Source organism: Somniosus microcephalus, chromosome 24 (assembly GCF_052327205.1).
Source record: "Somniosus microcephalus isolate GS21.2 chromosome 24, FLI_Smic_1.0, whole genome shotgun sequence".
In the NCBI taxonomy this organism is placed as follows: domain Eukaryota; kingdom Metazoa; phylum Chordata; class Chondrichthyes; order Squaliformes; family Somniosidae; genus Somniosus; species Somniosus microcephalus.
The window spans coordinates 56,729,568-56,744,012 of record NC_141010.1 but is presented as its reverse complement, the minus strand read 5'-3'; the positions used below and the strand labels follow the sequence as shown (position 1 = coordinate 56,744,012).

The 14,445-nt window shown below is 45.6% G+C and overlaps 1 protein-coding gene across 1 annotated transcript in view; it reads left to right on the top strand.

The window, feature by feature from the left end:
- cyb561 (cytochrome b561) overlaps positions 1–14,445 on the top strand; it is a 43,674-nt gene that overhangs the window by 17,000 nt on the left and 12,229 nt on the right. The window contains exon 2 of the mRNA XM_085966627.1: positions 10,136–10,374. Within this exon, the coding sequence (XP_085822753.1) occupies positions 10,167–10,374 (208 nt within the window). The 5' untranslated portion in view covers positions 10,136–10,166. The remainder of the gene's footprint in view (positions 1–10,135; positions 10,375–14,445) is intronic.

Sequence of the window (14,445 nt, the reverse complement as noted above, 5' to 3'; positions counted from 1 at the left end):
ATGCAGGTAGAATATTCCCGATGGTCGGAGAGTCCAGAACCAGGGGTCATAGTCTAATGTAAGCCATTTAGGACAGAGATGAGGAAGAATTTCTTCACCCAGAGAGTGGTGAACCTGTGGAATTCTCTACCACAGAAGGCGGTTGAGGCCAAGTCTTTAAATATATTCAAGAAGGAGTTAGATATATTTCTTAGAGCTAAAGGTATCAAGGGATATGGGGAGAAGGCAGGTACGGGGTACTGAGTTTGGATGATCAGCCATGATCTCATCGAATGGCGGAGCAGGCTCGAGGGGCTGAATGGCCTACTCCTGCTCCTATCTTCTATGTTTCTAAACGTGGCAGTCACTTTGCGCACAGCAAGCTCCCACAAACAGCAATGTGATAATGACCAGATCATCTGTTTTTGTGATGTTGATTGAGGGATAAATATTGGCCCCAGGACACCAGGGAGAACGCCCCTGCTCTTCTTCGAAATACAGGAATCCCGCCCCAACCGCGGTTTTGCCATACGCGGATTTCAAGTATCCGCGGTTTCCTTTCTGCGACAACTTTTGCCAACCGCGGCAGTAAATTTTGTGACTACGCGGTTTTTAAATTTAGGATCAAGGTAAATAACATGATTTTATTGCTTTTATATTTTTTATTGTGTTTTTTGGACATTTATTCTGTATTTGCCAACCGCGGTTTTACTAACCACGGGGGTTTTTAGGGGCGTATCCCCCGCGGTTGGGGAGGGATGACTGTAGTGGCCGTGGGATCTTTTACGTCCACCTGAGAGAGCAGGGAGAACAGGAGCTGGCGAATAGAACACTGGAGAATTGCGAGTAGAATTTGACTTTTGGCCAATCAGGAGAGTGCGTCGATTGGTCGCCCGTTCCAGCTGCGAAGGGGGTCCCGGGCCTGATTTGAATTCAACGGAGGAGCCAAGTGTTCCACAGGAATATCGGGCAGCTGGAAGAGGGGTCCGGGGCGAGCCTGAGAGGGTGGGGGGGGAGGGTGCATGACAAGGCCGAGGTGGGGTGTGGAGTTCGGGCCGCCAGGGGCCCACCATATTTTCCTGGGGCCTGGGGGAACATTCCTGCCCCTCCTGGCCCCACAAAAAGAAACACAGACGAACCTGTGGGATCCTCTGTAATACTGGATTGACTGCCTGCCTGGGACTCGGCCTCTCTCCCTGAAATGTGCAAGAGGTTACTTTGCCAGTCATATTCAATGCAAATCAGTTGCTGCTCCGGGGATCCAGGAAAATTCCTGCTTTAATCGTTAACCGTGGATAACGAGGGAAATTAGGGACAGCATAAAATCAAAAAAAAGGGCATATCAACTGGCAAAAAAAAGCACCAGACCGGAAGATTGGGGGCAGTACAAGATACAGCAAAAGAGGACAAAGGGATTAATCAGGAAGGGGAAAATAGAATACGAAAGTAAACTTGCAGCAAACATAAAGACAGACTGCAAAAGCTTTTATCGGTATATCAGGAGGAAAAGACTGGTAAAATCCCAAGTCGGTCCCTTGCAGTCCGATTCGGGAGAATATATAATGGAGAATAAGGAAATGGCAGACCAATTAAACTCATACTTTGGTTCTGTATTCACAAAGGAGGACACAAATAACCTCCCAGGAATATCGGCAAACATAGGGACTAATGAGAGGGAGGAGCTGACAGAAATTAGTATCTCTAGGGATATGGTGTTGGGTAAGTTGAGGGGACTGAAGGCCGACAAATCCCCGGGGCCTGATAAACTACATCCTAGGGTACTTAAGGAGGTGGCCCTGGAGATAGCAGATGCTCTAAGGATCATCTTCCGGAACTCCATTGACTCGGGAACAGTACCCGTGGATTGGAGGGTAGCTAATGTTACCCCAATATTTAAAAAGGGGGGTAGAGAGAAAGCAGGGAATTATAGACCAGTAAGCCTTACATCGGTTGTGGGCAAAATGCTAGAGTCCATTATTAAGGATAAAATAGCGGAGCACTTGACAAATGGGGAAAGGATCGGACAGAGTCAACATGGATTTACAAAGGGTAAATCGTGTTTGACTAATCTGCTGGAATTTTTTGAGGAAGTAACTGGTAAAATAGATGGGGGAGAGCCAGTGGATGTGGTGTACCTTGACTTCCAGAAAGCCTTCGATAAGGTTCCACACAAAAGATTATCATGCAAAATTAAGGCTCATGGGATTGGGGGCAAAGTATTAACGTGGATAGAGAACTGGCTGGCGGATAGAAAACAGAGAGTTGGAATAAACGGCTCGTTTTCGGAGTGGCAGGCAGTGACCAGCGGGGTGCCGCAAGGATCTGTCCTGGGACCCCAGCTGTTCACAATATATATAAATGATCTGGATCAGGGAATTGGATGCAATATTTCCAAATTCGCTGACGACACTAAACTAGGAGGAGGGGTGGGCTCTGATGAGGATGTCAGGAGGCTACAGTGCGATTTGGACAGGTTGGGGGAATGGGCGGATACGTGGCAGATGCACTATAATGTGGATAAATGCGAGGTTATCCACTTTGGGGGTAAAAACAGGAGGGTAGATTATTATCTAAATGGCAATAGATTGGGAGATGGGGAAGTGCAGAGGGACCTGGGTGTTCTTGTGCACCAGTCACTGAAGGAGAGCATGCAGGTGCAACAGGCGATCAAGAAGGCAAATGGTATGTTGGCCTTCATATCAAGGGGGTTCGAGTATAGGAATAGGGATACCTTACTACAGCTGTACAAGGTGCTGGTGAGACCGCATCTGGAGTATTGTGTACAGTTTTGGTCGCCCCATCTGCGGAAGGATGTTCTTGCCATGGAAAGAGTGCAACGGCGATTCACCAGGCTGATACCTGGAATGGCGGGAATGACCTACGAAGAGAGATTAAATAGTTTGGGCTTGTACTCACTGGAGTTTAGAAGATTGAGAGGGGATCTCATCGAAACATATAAAATTATGGCAGGCCTGGACAGGCTGAATTCAGAGAGAATGTTTCCAATGGCCGGGGAGCACAGAACCAGGGGCCACAGTCTAAAAATAGCGGGCAAATCATTTAAAACAGAGATGAGGAAGAATTTCTTCACTCAAAGAGTGGTGAGCCTGTGGAATTCCCTGCCACAGAGGGCTGTGAAGGCTAATTCAATAAATATTTTCAAGAGAGAATTGGATATATTTCTGAAGGCTAAGGGGATTAAGGGTTACGGAGAAAAGGCGGGGACGGGGTACTGAACTGGTAAGATCAGCTATGATCTCAGACGAAGATCAGCCATGATCTCATTGAATGGCGGAGCAGGCTCGAAGGGCCGAATGGCCTACTCCTGTTCCTATCTCTATGTTTCTATGTTTCTATGTCATCCTCCATAACAGTCACACCCATTAGAAATGGCGTTAGGCATCAGATCTTGTCTGTCACAAAGGGACATTGCTTGTTTTTTTCCCCTCGACCGTCTCTCTCTCTCTCTCCATTTCTACCGCAATTAGACACCAGCGTCAGACATGTGTAGTTAAAAACATCGGGGTAGAAATTATCTTTGGTGGTAGCCAATCAGCAGCCTGTTTCACACTCAGCCCAATGGGCGATAGCCAATCGACGGCCTGTTTCACACTCGGCCCAAAGGGCGATAGCCAATCGATGGCCTGTTTCACACTCAGGTTAATTGATGCTAAATATGGGGTGGAAATATCCAGGCTGGAATAATCAGCTGTACATCACAACATTCGCACCTGAAGTGCACTGTAACAGGGATGTCTTCCCTCACACCACTTTCTGGTGCTTAAACTCTAACTCCAGGAATTTTACTCCATTAGGTCCCCTTCTCTATTGATTTCTATCTAACAAAAATCGAGTGTGACTCAGTCCAATCAGCTTCTCCAGGCCTCTTTCTTTGAAGGCTCCTCGCCAACAGTGCTCCCACAAACATAAATGAAACAATGGCGAATTAAAGAAAGAAAGACTTGCATTTCTATCGCGCCTTTCACGACTACCAGATGTCTCAAAGTGCTTTACAACCAATGAAGGAGTTTTGGAGTGTAGTCACTGTTGTAATGTGGGAAATGCGGCAGTCAATTTGCGCACAGCAAGCTCCCACAAACAGCAATGTGATAATTGTAATGATATCAGCAAATAGTGATGGTATTTGCCTGTTTGATTATTTATGCCTTACCAGCATATTTGCCTGATTGATTACTTATGCCTGACCAGCAGAGGGCATGTGACAGAGACAAGCAGTTTAGTTTTAGTTTCGTTTTAGATGGATTTCTAGCATGGTGTCTCCTGTAAGGCTGTTAACCAGAGTTGAACATACTTTAGATTAAAAGACATTCTCTTTCATAAATGTCTCATCATGGAACCCACAAAGAAATCAATACATGGTGTCAGAAGTGATTGAAAGAGATGAAGAGGAAAAATCTGAAGTTAGCAACTCGACGAGATAGTGGAAGTAAGCTACCCAGCGAAATCAGCTCTCCACATATTAGCAAGCCGAAAGAGAACATCGTTACTTACCTTTGGAGAATAGCTAACGAAGTGAAAAAATGGAAGGTTTACTCCCACCGGTGAAGCTTCAGTTGACAGGTAATGTGGCTGAAAATTGGAGGAGGTTCAAACAACGTTTAGAGTTGTATTTAGCGGCAATCGGAGCTGACGAGAAAAGTGATAAAAAGAAATCGTCAGTGTTCTTACATGTCGTGGGTGATGAAGCGCTGGAGGTGTATAATAAATTCACATTCGCTGCTGATGGAGACAGAATGAAGCTGGATAAAATAATGGAACAGTTTGAGGCCTACTGCATACCTAAACGTAACGTGACCTTTGAGAGGCACAGATTTTTCACGTGTACAGAAAACGGGTGAGACTATTGATCAGTATGTTACTGAACTGAGAAACAGAAGCAAATCGTGTGAATTTGGGGGACTGACAGACTCGCTGATGAAAGACAGACTGGTGTGTGGTATTCCAGATAATGGTCTAAGGGAAAGACTGCTAAGAGAGCAAGATCTAGACCTGGGAAAAGCCATAGCACTGTGTAGGGCTACAGAGACTGTGAAGTTGCAGGCAAAGGAGCTGCTCAGTGACAGTAGCTGCAACGTGGATGCAGTGAGAATGAACGGACACAAACCGTTTAACGAAAAGAGCGCCAATATGAAAAAAGAGGCGTGGCCAGCGAACAAAAATGAAAGGGGCAATCAAAAGTCATGTGGTCGATGTGGTACACAGCATCCACCAAAAAAGTGTCCAGCATATGGTAAAACATGCAATAGTTGCAACAAAAACAACCATTATGCCCGTTGCTGTAAGAACCAAGCGCAACAAAGCAAGGTCCATACAGTAGATGAAGGTGAGATAGAGGAGTTCAATGTAGATGTTGTGTCTGAAAACAAAGAAGAAAAAAGAGACTGGATGTTGAAACTAAAAGTGAATGACATACATATTCCATTTAAATTGGATACTGGAGCACAAGTTAATGTGATATCAGAGACTGATTTTAAGAAAATTAGACCCAGACCAAAGATACATGGAATAAAAGTGAAAGTGACAGGATACTCAGGTACTGATATACCAGTGAAAGGAAGATGCATTGTCAAAGTGACACACAAGGACAGAGAGCACACGCTAGCATTAATCGTGGTGCCAAAGGATGTGCAAGCCATACTAGGTTTAAAAGCCTGTGAGAGACTGAACCTGGTAAAGAGAGTCCTCGTTGTGGAAAGCGAAGGAGAGACAGTCTATGATGAAATCATGAAAGAGTACAACGACCTATTTAAGGGTCTAGGCTGCATTCCAGGAGAGCACACGATCAGAGTAGATAAAAGTATGCCAACGGTCATACATCCATGCAGAAAAGTTCTGTTTGCTCTTCAAAAGCAACTGAAGGCAGAGTTGGACAGGATGGAAAGCCTGAACGTGATTCAGAAGATAGATGAGCCAACTGAGTGGGTGAGTTCCCTCGTCGTTGTGGACAAAAAGAATGGAAAGCTCAGAATTTGCCTGGATCCAAGAGATCTAAACAGAGCAATAAAGAGAGAGCACTTCAAGCTTCCTACACGTGAGGAAATCATGTCACAGTTTGCAAATGCAAAGTATTTCAGCAAGTTAGATGCATCATCAGGATTTTGGCAGATGAAATTGGACGAGGCATGTTCAAGACTGTGCACGTTCAACAGTCCATTTGGCAGATACAGATTCCTAAGGTTACCATTTGGCATTGCCTCAGCTCCTGAAGTGTATCACAAAACTATCCATATGATCTATGAGCATCTGGAGGGAGTTGATACATCAATGGATGACATCATTGTATGGGGAACCACGAGAACTGAGCATGACGAGAGACTGAAAAAAGTGCTGGAAGCAACAAGGAAAACAAACCTGAAGCTGAAGAGAGAGAAATGCCAGCTCGGGGTGACAGAACTGACATTCATGGGAGATATCCTTAGCAGTGAGGGCATCAGACCAGATCCCAGAAAGGTGTCCGCCATTGAGAATATGCCAAAGCCACAATGCAAAAAGGATGTGCAGAGGTTTAATGGAATGATCAACTACATGGGTAAATTCATATCCAACCTCTCAGAAAAGATGGCGCCACTGAGACGACTAACTGAAAAGAACATAGAATGGGAATGGAATCATGAGCATGAGAAGTCATGGAGCGATCTAAAGAAACTGCTCACAGAGGAACCAGTTCTGAGGTTTTATGACCCAGCGAGACCCATCAAGATATCATCAGATGCATCACAGAGTGGGCTCGGTGCTGTTCTTCTGCAAAAATATGACCACTGGCAACCTATTGCATATGCATCGCGCTCAATGACGGACGCGGAGACGCGATATGCTCAAATAGAAAAGGAGCTGCTCAGCATCACATACGCCTGTGAAAGATTTCACCAGTTTGTGGCAGGACAAGCAATCAGTGTAGAGACTGACCATAAGCCCTTGATTGCATTGTTCCAAAAGCCACTATATAGCTGTCCGCTTAGAATACAAAGAATGATGATCAGGCTGCAACGCTATACACTGAATGTTGCGTACACACCGGGTAAGCTGATGTATACAGCAGACACGTTGTCCAGAGCTGTTGACCCAAGTGAGCCCGCAAACACCATAATGGATGAAAAAGTGAACGCCTACGTGGACATGATCACAAGTGCACTGCCCATGGCAGATGCAAAAATGGAGCTCATAAAGACTGAGACAAACAAAGATGAAACAATGAGACGACTGAGGAAAAGCATCTTGGATGGATGGCCCAACATGAAGCAAGACTGCTCACCTGACATGGCAGTTCCGCCCTGCAGTTCCAGTACTCTATCAGCGGTCGAAGACAGCATCTACAAAGGAAGTAAAATACTTATCCCAAAGAGCCTGAGAAAAGAGATGCTAAAAAGGATCCATGGAGGACATCTGGGAATCGAAAAGTGTAAGAAAAGAGCACGAGAGGTGATGTACTGGCCACGAATCAACCAAGCTGTGACAAATGAGGTGTCAAACTGCACAATATGCCTGAAATATCAAGCAAGCAATCCTGTTGAACCACTAAAGCCACACCCAGCGCCAGACAGACCTTACCAGAAGGTAGGCGCTGACCTATTCGTATGTCAAGGGAAGGACTATCTTGTAGTCACAGACTATTACTCCCTGTATCCAGAGGTTTGTCGACTGTACACCACCACTGCAGATGCTGTGATAACATGTATGAAAGCCATATTCTCCAGACATGGCGTGGCAAGCGAGGTCTTCACAGACAACGGACCCCAGTTTTACAATGCAAGTTTCCGACACTTTGCCAAAGAGTGGGACTTTGTCCACACAACGTCAAGTCCTCACTTTCCACAGTCCAATGGACTAGTGGAAAAATCGGTCCAGACAGTGAAAAGACTGATGTACAAGGCAAAAGACAGTGGAACTGACTTCTACCAGAGCATGCTTGTATACCGCACAACGCCGCTCGAGTGTGGTATGTCACCAGCCCAACTCCTTATGGGACGTCTGCTAAGGTCAAACCTACCCATCCCGGAGAACCTCCTGAAAACAAAAGAGGGGGAGAATGTGAGGAAGTTCAAAGAACAACAGAAAGAAAAGCAAAAGTACTACTATGACAGAGGAACACAAAACCTACCTGAACTCCACATTGGTGACCAAGTAAGGTTCAAAGACAAAACAAACATATGGACTCAGAATGGAACTGTCCTGAGTGAAGTTCAACCAAGATCATACACCATTCAGACAGATGAGGGTGCTGTTCTGAGAAGAAATTGTCGGGATCTTCTCATGGGACCAGCCACAGCAGGTCAAAAGACTGATACTGTTGAACAACCTGATCACACAGCAGGTCAAAAGACTGATACTGTTGAACAACCTGATCACACAGCTGAGAAACCATCATCTGAGGCAACAACTCAGATTCAAGGACAATCAATCAAAAAATCCTCAAGACGCGTGAAGCCTCCTGAGAGACTCATTGAGCAAATTTAAGGACTATTGTTATAGAAGGAAGTAATGTTATCTTATTCTTTCTTCAAGTTGTAGTGTATTTACATACTTCATGTGAACACACAAAGCAAGGTTAAAAAACCTTGATCATGATAATGATAATGTAAGGTCATTAAGTGTTACAGCTAAAATGCAGATTAATACAAAGAAAACATGTTGTTAGATAAAAGTAAAATACTTTTGTTTTAAGAAAGGGAGATGTAATGATATCAGCAAATAGTGATGGTATTTGCCTGTTTGATTATTTATGCCTTACCAGCATATTTGCCTGATTGATTACTTATGCCTGACCAGCAGAGGGCATGTGACAGAGACAAGCAGTTTAGTTTTAGATGGATTTCTAGCATGGTGTCTCCTGTAAGGCTGTTAACCAGAGTTGAACATACTTTAGATTAAAAGACATTCTCTTTCATAAATGTCTCGTCATTGAACCCACAAAGAAATCAATACAATAATGACCAGATCATCTGTTTTTGTGATGTTGATTGAGGGATAAATATTGGCCAGGACACCGGGGGAACTCCCCTGCTCTTCTTTGAAATACAGGAATCCCGCCTCAACCGCGGTTTTGCCATACGCTGATTTCAAGTATCCGCGGTTTCCTCTCTGCGACAACTTTTGCCAACCGCGGCAGTGAATTTTGCGTATACGCATTTTTAAATTCAGGATTAAGGTAAGTAACATGATTTTATTGCTTTTATATTTTTTATTGTCTTATTTGAACATTTATACTGTATTTGCCAATCGCGGTTTTACTATCCACGGGGGTTTTCAGGGGTTGTATCCCCCGCGGTTGAGGAGGGATGACTGTAGTGGCCGTGGGGTCTTTTACATCCACCTGAGAGAGCAGACGGGGCCTCGGTTTAACGTCTCATCCAAAAGACGGCACCTCCGACAGTGCCGCGCTCCCTCAGCACTGCACTGGAGTGTCAGCCTAGCTCAAGTCTCTGGAGTAGGACTTGAACCCACAACCTTCTGACTCAGTCTCACTAAACTAGTTTGGTGATGTTGGTTGAGGGATAAATAACTGGGACAACTCCCCTGCTCTTCTTCTAATAATGCCAAGGGACCTTTTATGTCCACCTGAGAGGGCGGACGCTGCCTCGGTTTTACGTCTCATCCGAAAGACAGCACCTCTGACGGTGCAGCACTCCCTCAGTACAGCACTGCCTAGGTTTTGTGATCAAGTCTCTGGAGCGGGACTCAAACCCGCGACCTTCTGACTCCGAGGCGAGAGTGCGACCCACTGAGCCACGGCTGATAACGGGCGCCCAATCTGATCACCCGTTTTACACTATCGCCAAAGGATAAAATGACGCCCAGTGAGATTTGAAATATGTTGTGCTGACCCAGGTTAAGATGATGAACGTGATGCCTCTTCTGTTTTGATGCTGGCTGACCCCTCTCCTGGACAAATTTATATCATGTTACCAATGAGCCACAGCTGTCACCTCACTACAGATATATTATGCTCAACACTTAGTGTAGGCAAGCATTTACTCTTGTGGGGTCATGGGCTGCCCTGGGGAGGGGGGGGACGCCAGGGGATCACCCCAGAAGACTCAGGCCTGTAGTACCAGTGCACTTTACTCAAACCCGAGTGCTAACCTGGAGTTGGTTCACAATTAATTGATCTTTTGACCTGTAACTATTTCTTCTACAGGCCCGTGGACCCCGGAGGTCTACACGCTGCAATGGAAAGCAGTCCCTTGGAAGGACACAGCCTGGGTTCACTGCCCTGGTTTATGGCCGCAACCCAGATCCTTGGCCTGGCTGCTGTGATCATGACTGGTGTGTGGATGGGTCACTATGAAGGGGGCTTTGCGTGGGATGGAAGTGCCCATGAGTTCAATGTCCACCCTCTCTGTATGGTGATTGGCATGGTCTTCCTCTATGGAGATGGTGAGTACCAGATACTTTCTGCATGTTGTGCTTCAGTTTGAAGAATTACATTTTGTTAAGAGGATTATGAACCTGATGAAAAATACCCCTCACCTCCCACACTGATGACACCTGTACGTGTATAACACAGTGATTTATATCTGTCTGGACCACAATTCATGATTGTTAATGTACCAATGATTGAAACAGCAAGAAATGCAACTACAATCCTGCCATTCCCCATTCCAAATATCTATTCAAAGCTAAAGTTCAAGGGTAAATTCGCCTAGTCAGGTTCCTCCCTTCAGATCTCAGCCAGGTTGCGCCCCTCTGGATCACTACCCTTAGATCTGTTCTATGTGGCCATCTGCTTTGCACCTAAAACAGCTCAACAAATCAATTTATTTCAAGGGCTCTCTGGCAGAGACCAGCAACACCAGCATGACTAGATAATCCAGCCAGTTTTGGAGAATGAAGAGTGTGTTTTTTTGGTCCAGCGAGTGTGTGGGAGTGCAGGTAGACTGGGAATGCAGAATGTGGACAGGATTGAACTACTAAACGTAGTGAGTTGGGAATATGGGAAGCAAATGGGCTTAAGAGTGTGGGAAATGGGTGTGTTAAGAATGTGGGATGTGGGCGTGCAAGATTTGCGTGGGTTGGGAGTGTAGAACACAGGTGGGTTTGGTGTGGGTTTGGATGGTGTTGGCCACTGACGTATCAAGCTCCTCCTGTTTTCATTAAGAATGAGGACACGGTCAGTGACGGAGTCGGTTGGTTGATGCCTCTTCTGTCATTGTGGATGGCCCAGGTTGTCATCGCCGAATTCCACCTGTTGCTGATGAATATCCCAGTGAAACACCTGTTGGTTCCACCATTTACCAGGACCTGAATACAATATAAAAAAAAAAATCGGGCTTTTTTAGAAATGGAATTTTATTAAGAGTTACCTCTCTGTTGTTTTTAACCTTTTTTCTGCTGCTCCAATTCCACTGATCACGGTCGACATTAAAGCAATTCCCCCTAACACAGAGATGTTCAAACAGGGGTCCACTTACTCTGCGTGGCGAGGGGGTCATGAGATCCCAGTGGTCAGTAAGGCCCCCAAGACTTCTGTCCATCCACAGCCGGGTTAGTCTGCATTTAATATCCAAACAAAATGGAGGAAAATCTGCCCCATTAGTCAGGTTTCAAACATTGTGAAGGGAGTACGTCAATTCAATCCAGATAATAGGTTCCAGATACCTAGAACCAGACTCTAGAACCAGAGCACACAGGCTCAAGCTTGGGAGACGGAAGATGTAAAGAGGATTTAGTTTTAAACAGGCAGATTTTCCTTTGAAGTAAAAATGGAGCAACAATGGCGCCTCAGATAACAACAGAAAATGCTGGAAACACTCGGCAGGTCAGATAGCATCTGTGGAGAGAGAAACAGAGTTAACATTTCGGGTCGATGACCCTTCGTCAGAACTGGGAAAAGTTAGCGATGTAACAGGTTTTTAAGCAAGTGCAGGGGCAGGGAGAGGGGGGGAGGGGAGGAAAGAACAAAAGGGAAGGTCTGTGATCGGGTGGAAGGCAGGAGAGATTAAATGACAGAAGGGATGATTCTACAAAGCAAAAGGAGATGGTAATGAAACAAGTTAAGAAACAAAAGATGACTCAAGATGATGTGTAAATGGCGATGGCAGAATGATCGACAGCTGCCATGTGAGGGAAAAAAAGGGAAAAAATATATAGGGGCCAAGGTTATAGTCTGAAATTGTTGAACTCGATGTTGAGTCCAGAAGGAATGTGGCGCGCACCTGCAATCCGGCTGCTCGGGGGCTGAGGCTGTAGAAACATAGAAGATAGGAGCAGGAGTAGGCCATTCGGCCCCTCGAGCCTGCTCCGCCATTTAATGAGATCATGGCTGATCATCCAAATTCAGTACCCTGTCCCTGCCTTCTCCCCATATCCCTTGATCCCTTTAGCCTTAAGAAATATATCTAACTCCTTCTTGAATATATTTAATAAGTTGGCCTCAACTGCATTGTGTGGTAGAGAATTCCACAGATTCACCACTCTCTGGGTGAAGAAATTCCTCCTCATCTCAGTCCTAAATGGCTTACCCCTTATCCTTAGACTGTGACCCCGGTTCTGGATTCCCCGACCATCGGGAACATCCTTCCTGCATCTAGTCCTGTTAGAATTTTATAAGTTTCAATGAGATCCCCTCTCATTCTTCTAAACTCCAGCGAATATAAGCCTAGGATTGCTTGAGGTCAGGAGTTCTGGGCTGCAGCGGACTATGCCGATCAGGCACCCGCATGAAAATACTTCTCTTCAATGGCTCCTCAATCTAGCTCCAGCAAAGTGGGGGGATGGGCTGGCGTTATTTGCAGGAGAGATCCCAGGTGTGTGGCAGTACTTAGAGGGATCCCCAGAGCTGTGTCAATATTTTCAGAGTATCACCCATACTGAAAACCACCGTGTAATCGTGCAATCCTGTCGCAGTGGAGAGAAGACCTGTAAATACTGCCACACTCCTGGGATCCGGAAACTGGATTGTTACTCCATTGTTGCTCCAAAGGAAAATCTGCCTCTTTAAATCTGAATCCTCTTTGCACCTTCCGTCACCTAAGCTTGAGCCTCTGTGCTCTGGTTCACCCCACCAGTATTGTAGAAATCAAAAATGGGATGGGGAGAGGATGGTAAGGTAGAACCCAAAGCACAAGCCTCGATGAGCAACGTCCTAAAAGGGTGGAACATGATCGGTACTCACTGGGATTGTGGATTTCTGTACAATCCCCAATTTACCTGATTTGCTAACTTGAGGCTTGCACACCACGCCTGCTTTTTCCAGCTCTCTAAAGTTGGGAGATCCTGATCCCGTCTAGGCCCTAAGCTCTGGAACCCCCTCCCTGAACCTCCCTACCTCTCTCTCTTCCTTTAAGACGCTCCTTAAAACCCACCTCTTTGACCAAGCTTTTGGTCACCTGTCCTAATATCTCCTTATGTGGCTCGGTGTCAAATTTTCATGGAATCATAGAAAGTTACAGCACGGAAGGAGGCCATTCGGCCCATCGTGTCCGCGCCGGCCAACAAAGAGCTATCCAGCCTAATCCCACTTCCCAGCTCTTGGTCCGTAGCCCTGCAGGTTACAGCATCCCAAGTGCACATCCAAGTACTTTTTAAATGTGGTTAGGGTTCCTGGCTCTACCACCCTTTCAGGCAGTGAGTTCCAGACCCCCACAACCCTCTGGGTGAAGAAATTTCCCCTCAAACCCCCTCAACCTTCCACCAATTACTTTAAATCTGTGCCCCCTGGTTTTTGACCCCTCTGCTAAGGGAAATAGGTCCTTTCTATTCACTTTATCTATGCCCCTCATAATTTTATACATCTCAATAAGGTCTCCCCTCAGTCTCCTCTGTTCCAAGAAAAACAGACCCAGCCTATTCAGTCTTTCCTCATAGCTAAGATTCTCTACTCCCGGCAACATCCTTGTAAATCTCCTCTGTACCCTCTCTAGTGCAATCACATCTTTCCTGTAATGTGGTGACCAGAACTGCACGCAGTACTCTAGCTGAGGCCTAACTAGTGTCTTATACAGTTGAAGCATAACCCCCCTGCTCTTGTATTCTATGCCACGGCTAATAAAGGCAAGCATTCCGTATACCTTCTTAACCACCTTATCTACCTGGCCTGCTACCTTCAGGGATCTGTGGACATGCACTCCAAGGTGCCTTTGTTCCTCTACACTACTCAGTGTCCTACCATTTAATGTGTATTCCCTTTCCTTGTTAGCCCTCCCCAAATGCATTACCTCACACTTCTCCAGATTGAATTCCATTTGCCACTGTTCTGCCCACCTGACCAATTTATTGATATCTTCCTGCAGTCTACAGCTTCCTTCTTTAGTATCAACCACACAGCCGATTTTAGTATCATCTGCAAACTTCTTAATCATACCTATATTCAAGTCAAGATCATTGATATATACCACAAAAAGCGAGGGACCTAGTACTGAGCCCTGCGGAACCCCACTGGAAACCGCCTTCCAGTCACAAAAACACCCATCAACCATTACCCTCTGCTTCCTGTCTCTGAGCCAGTTT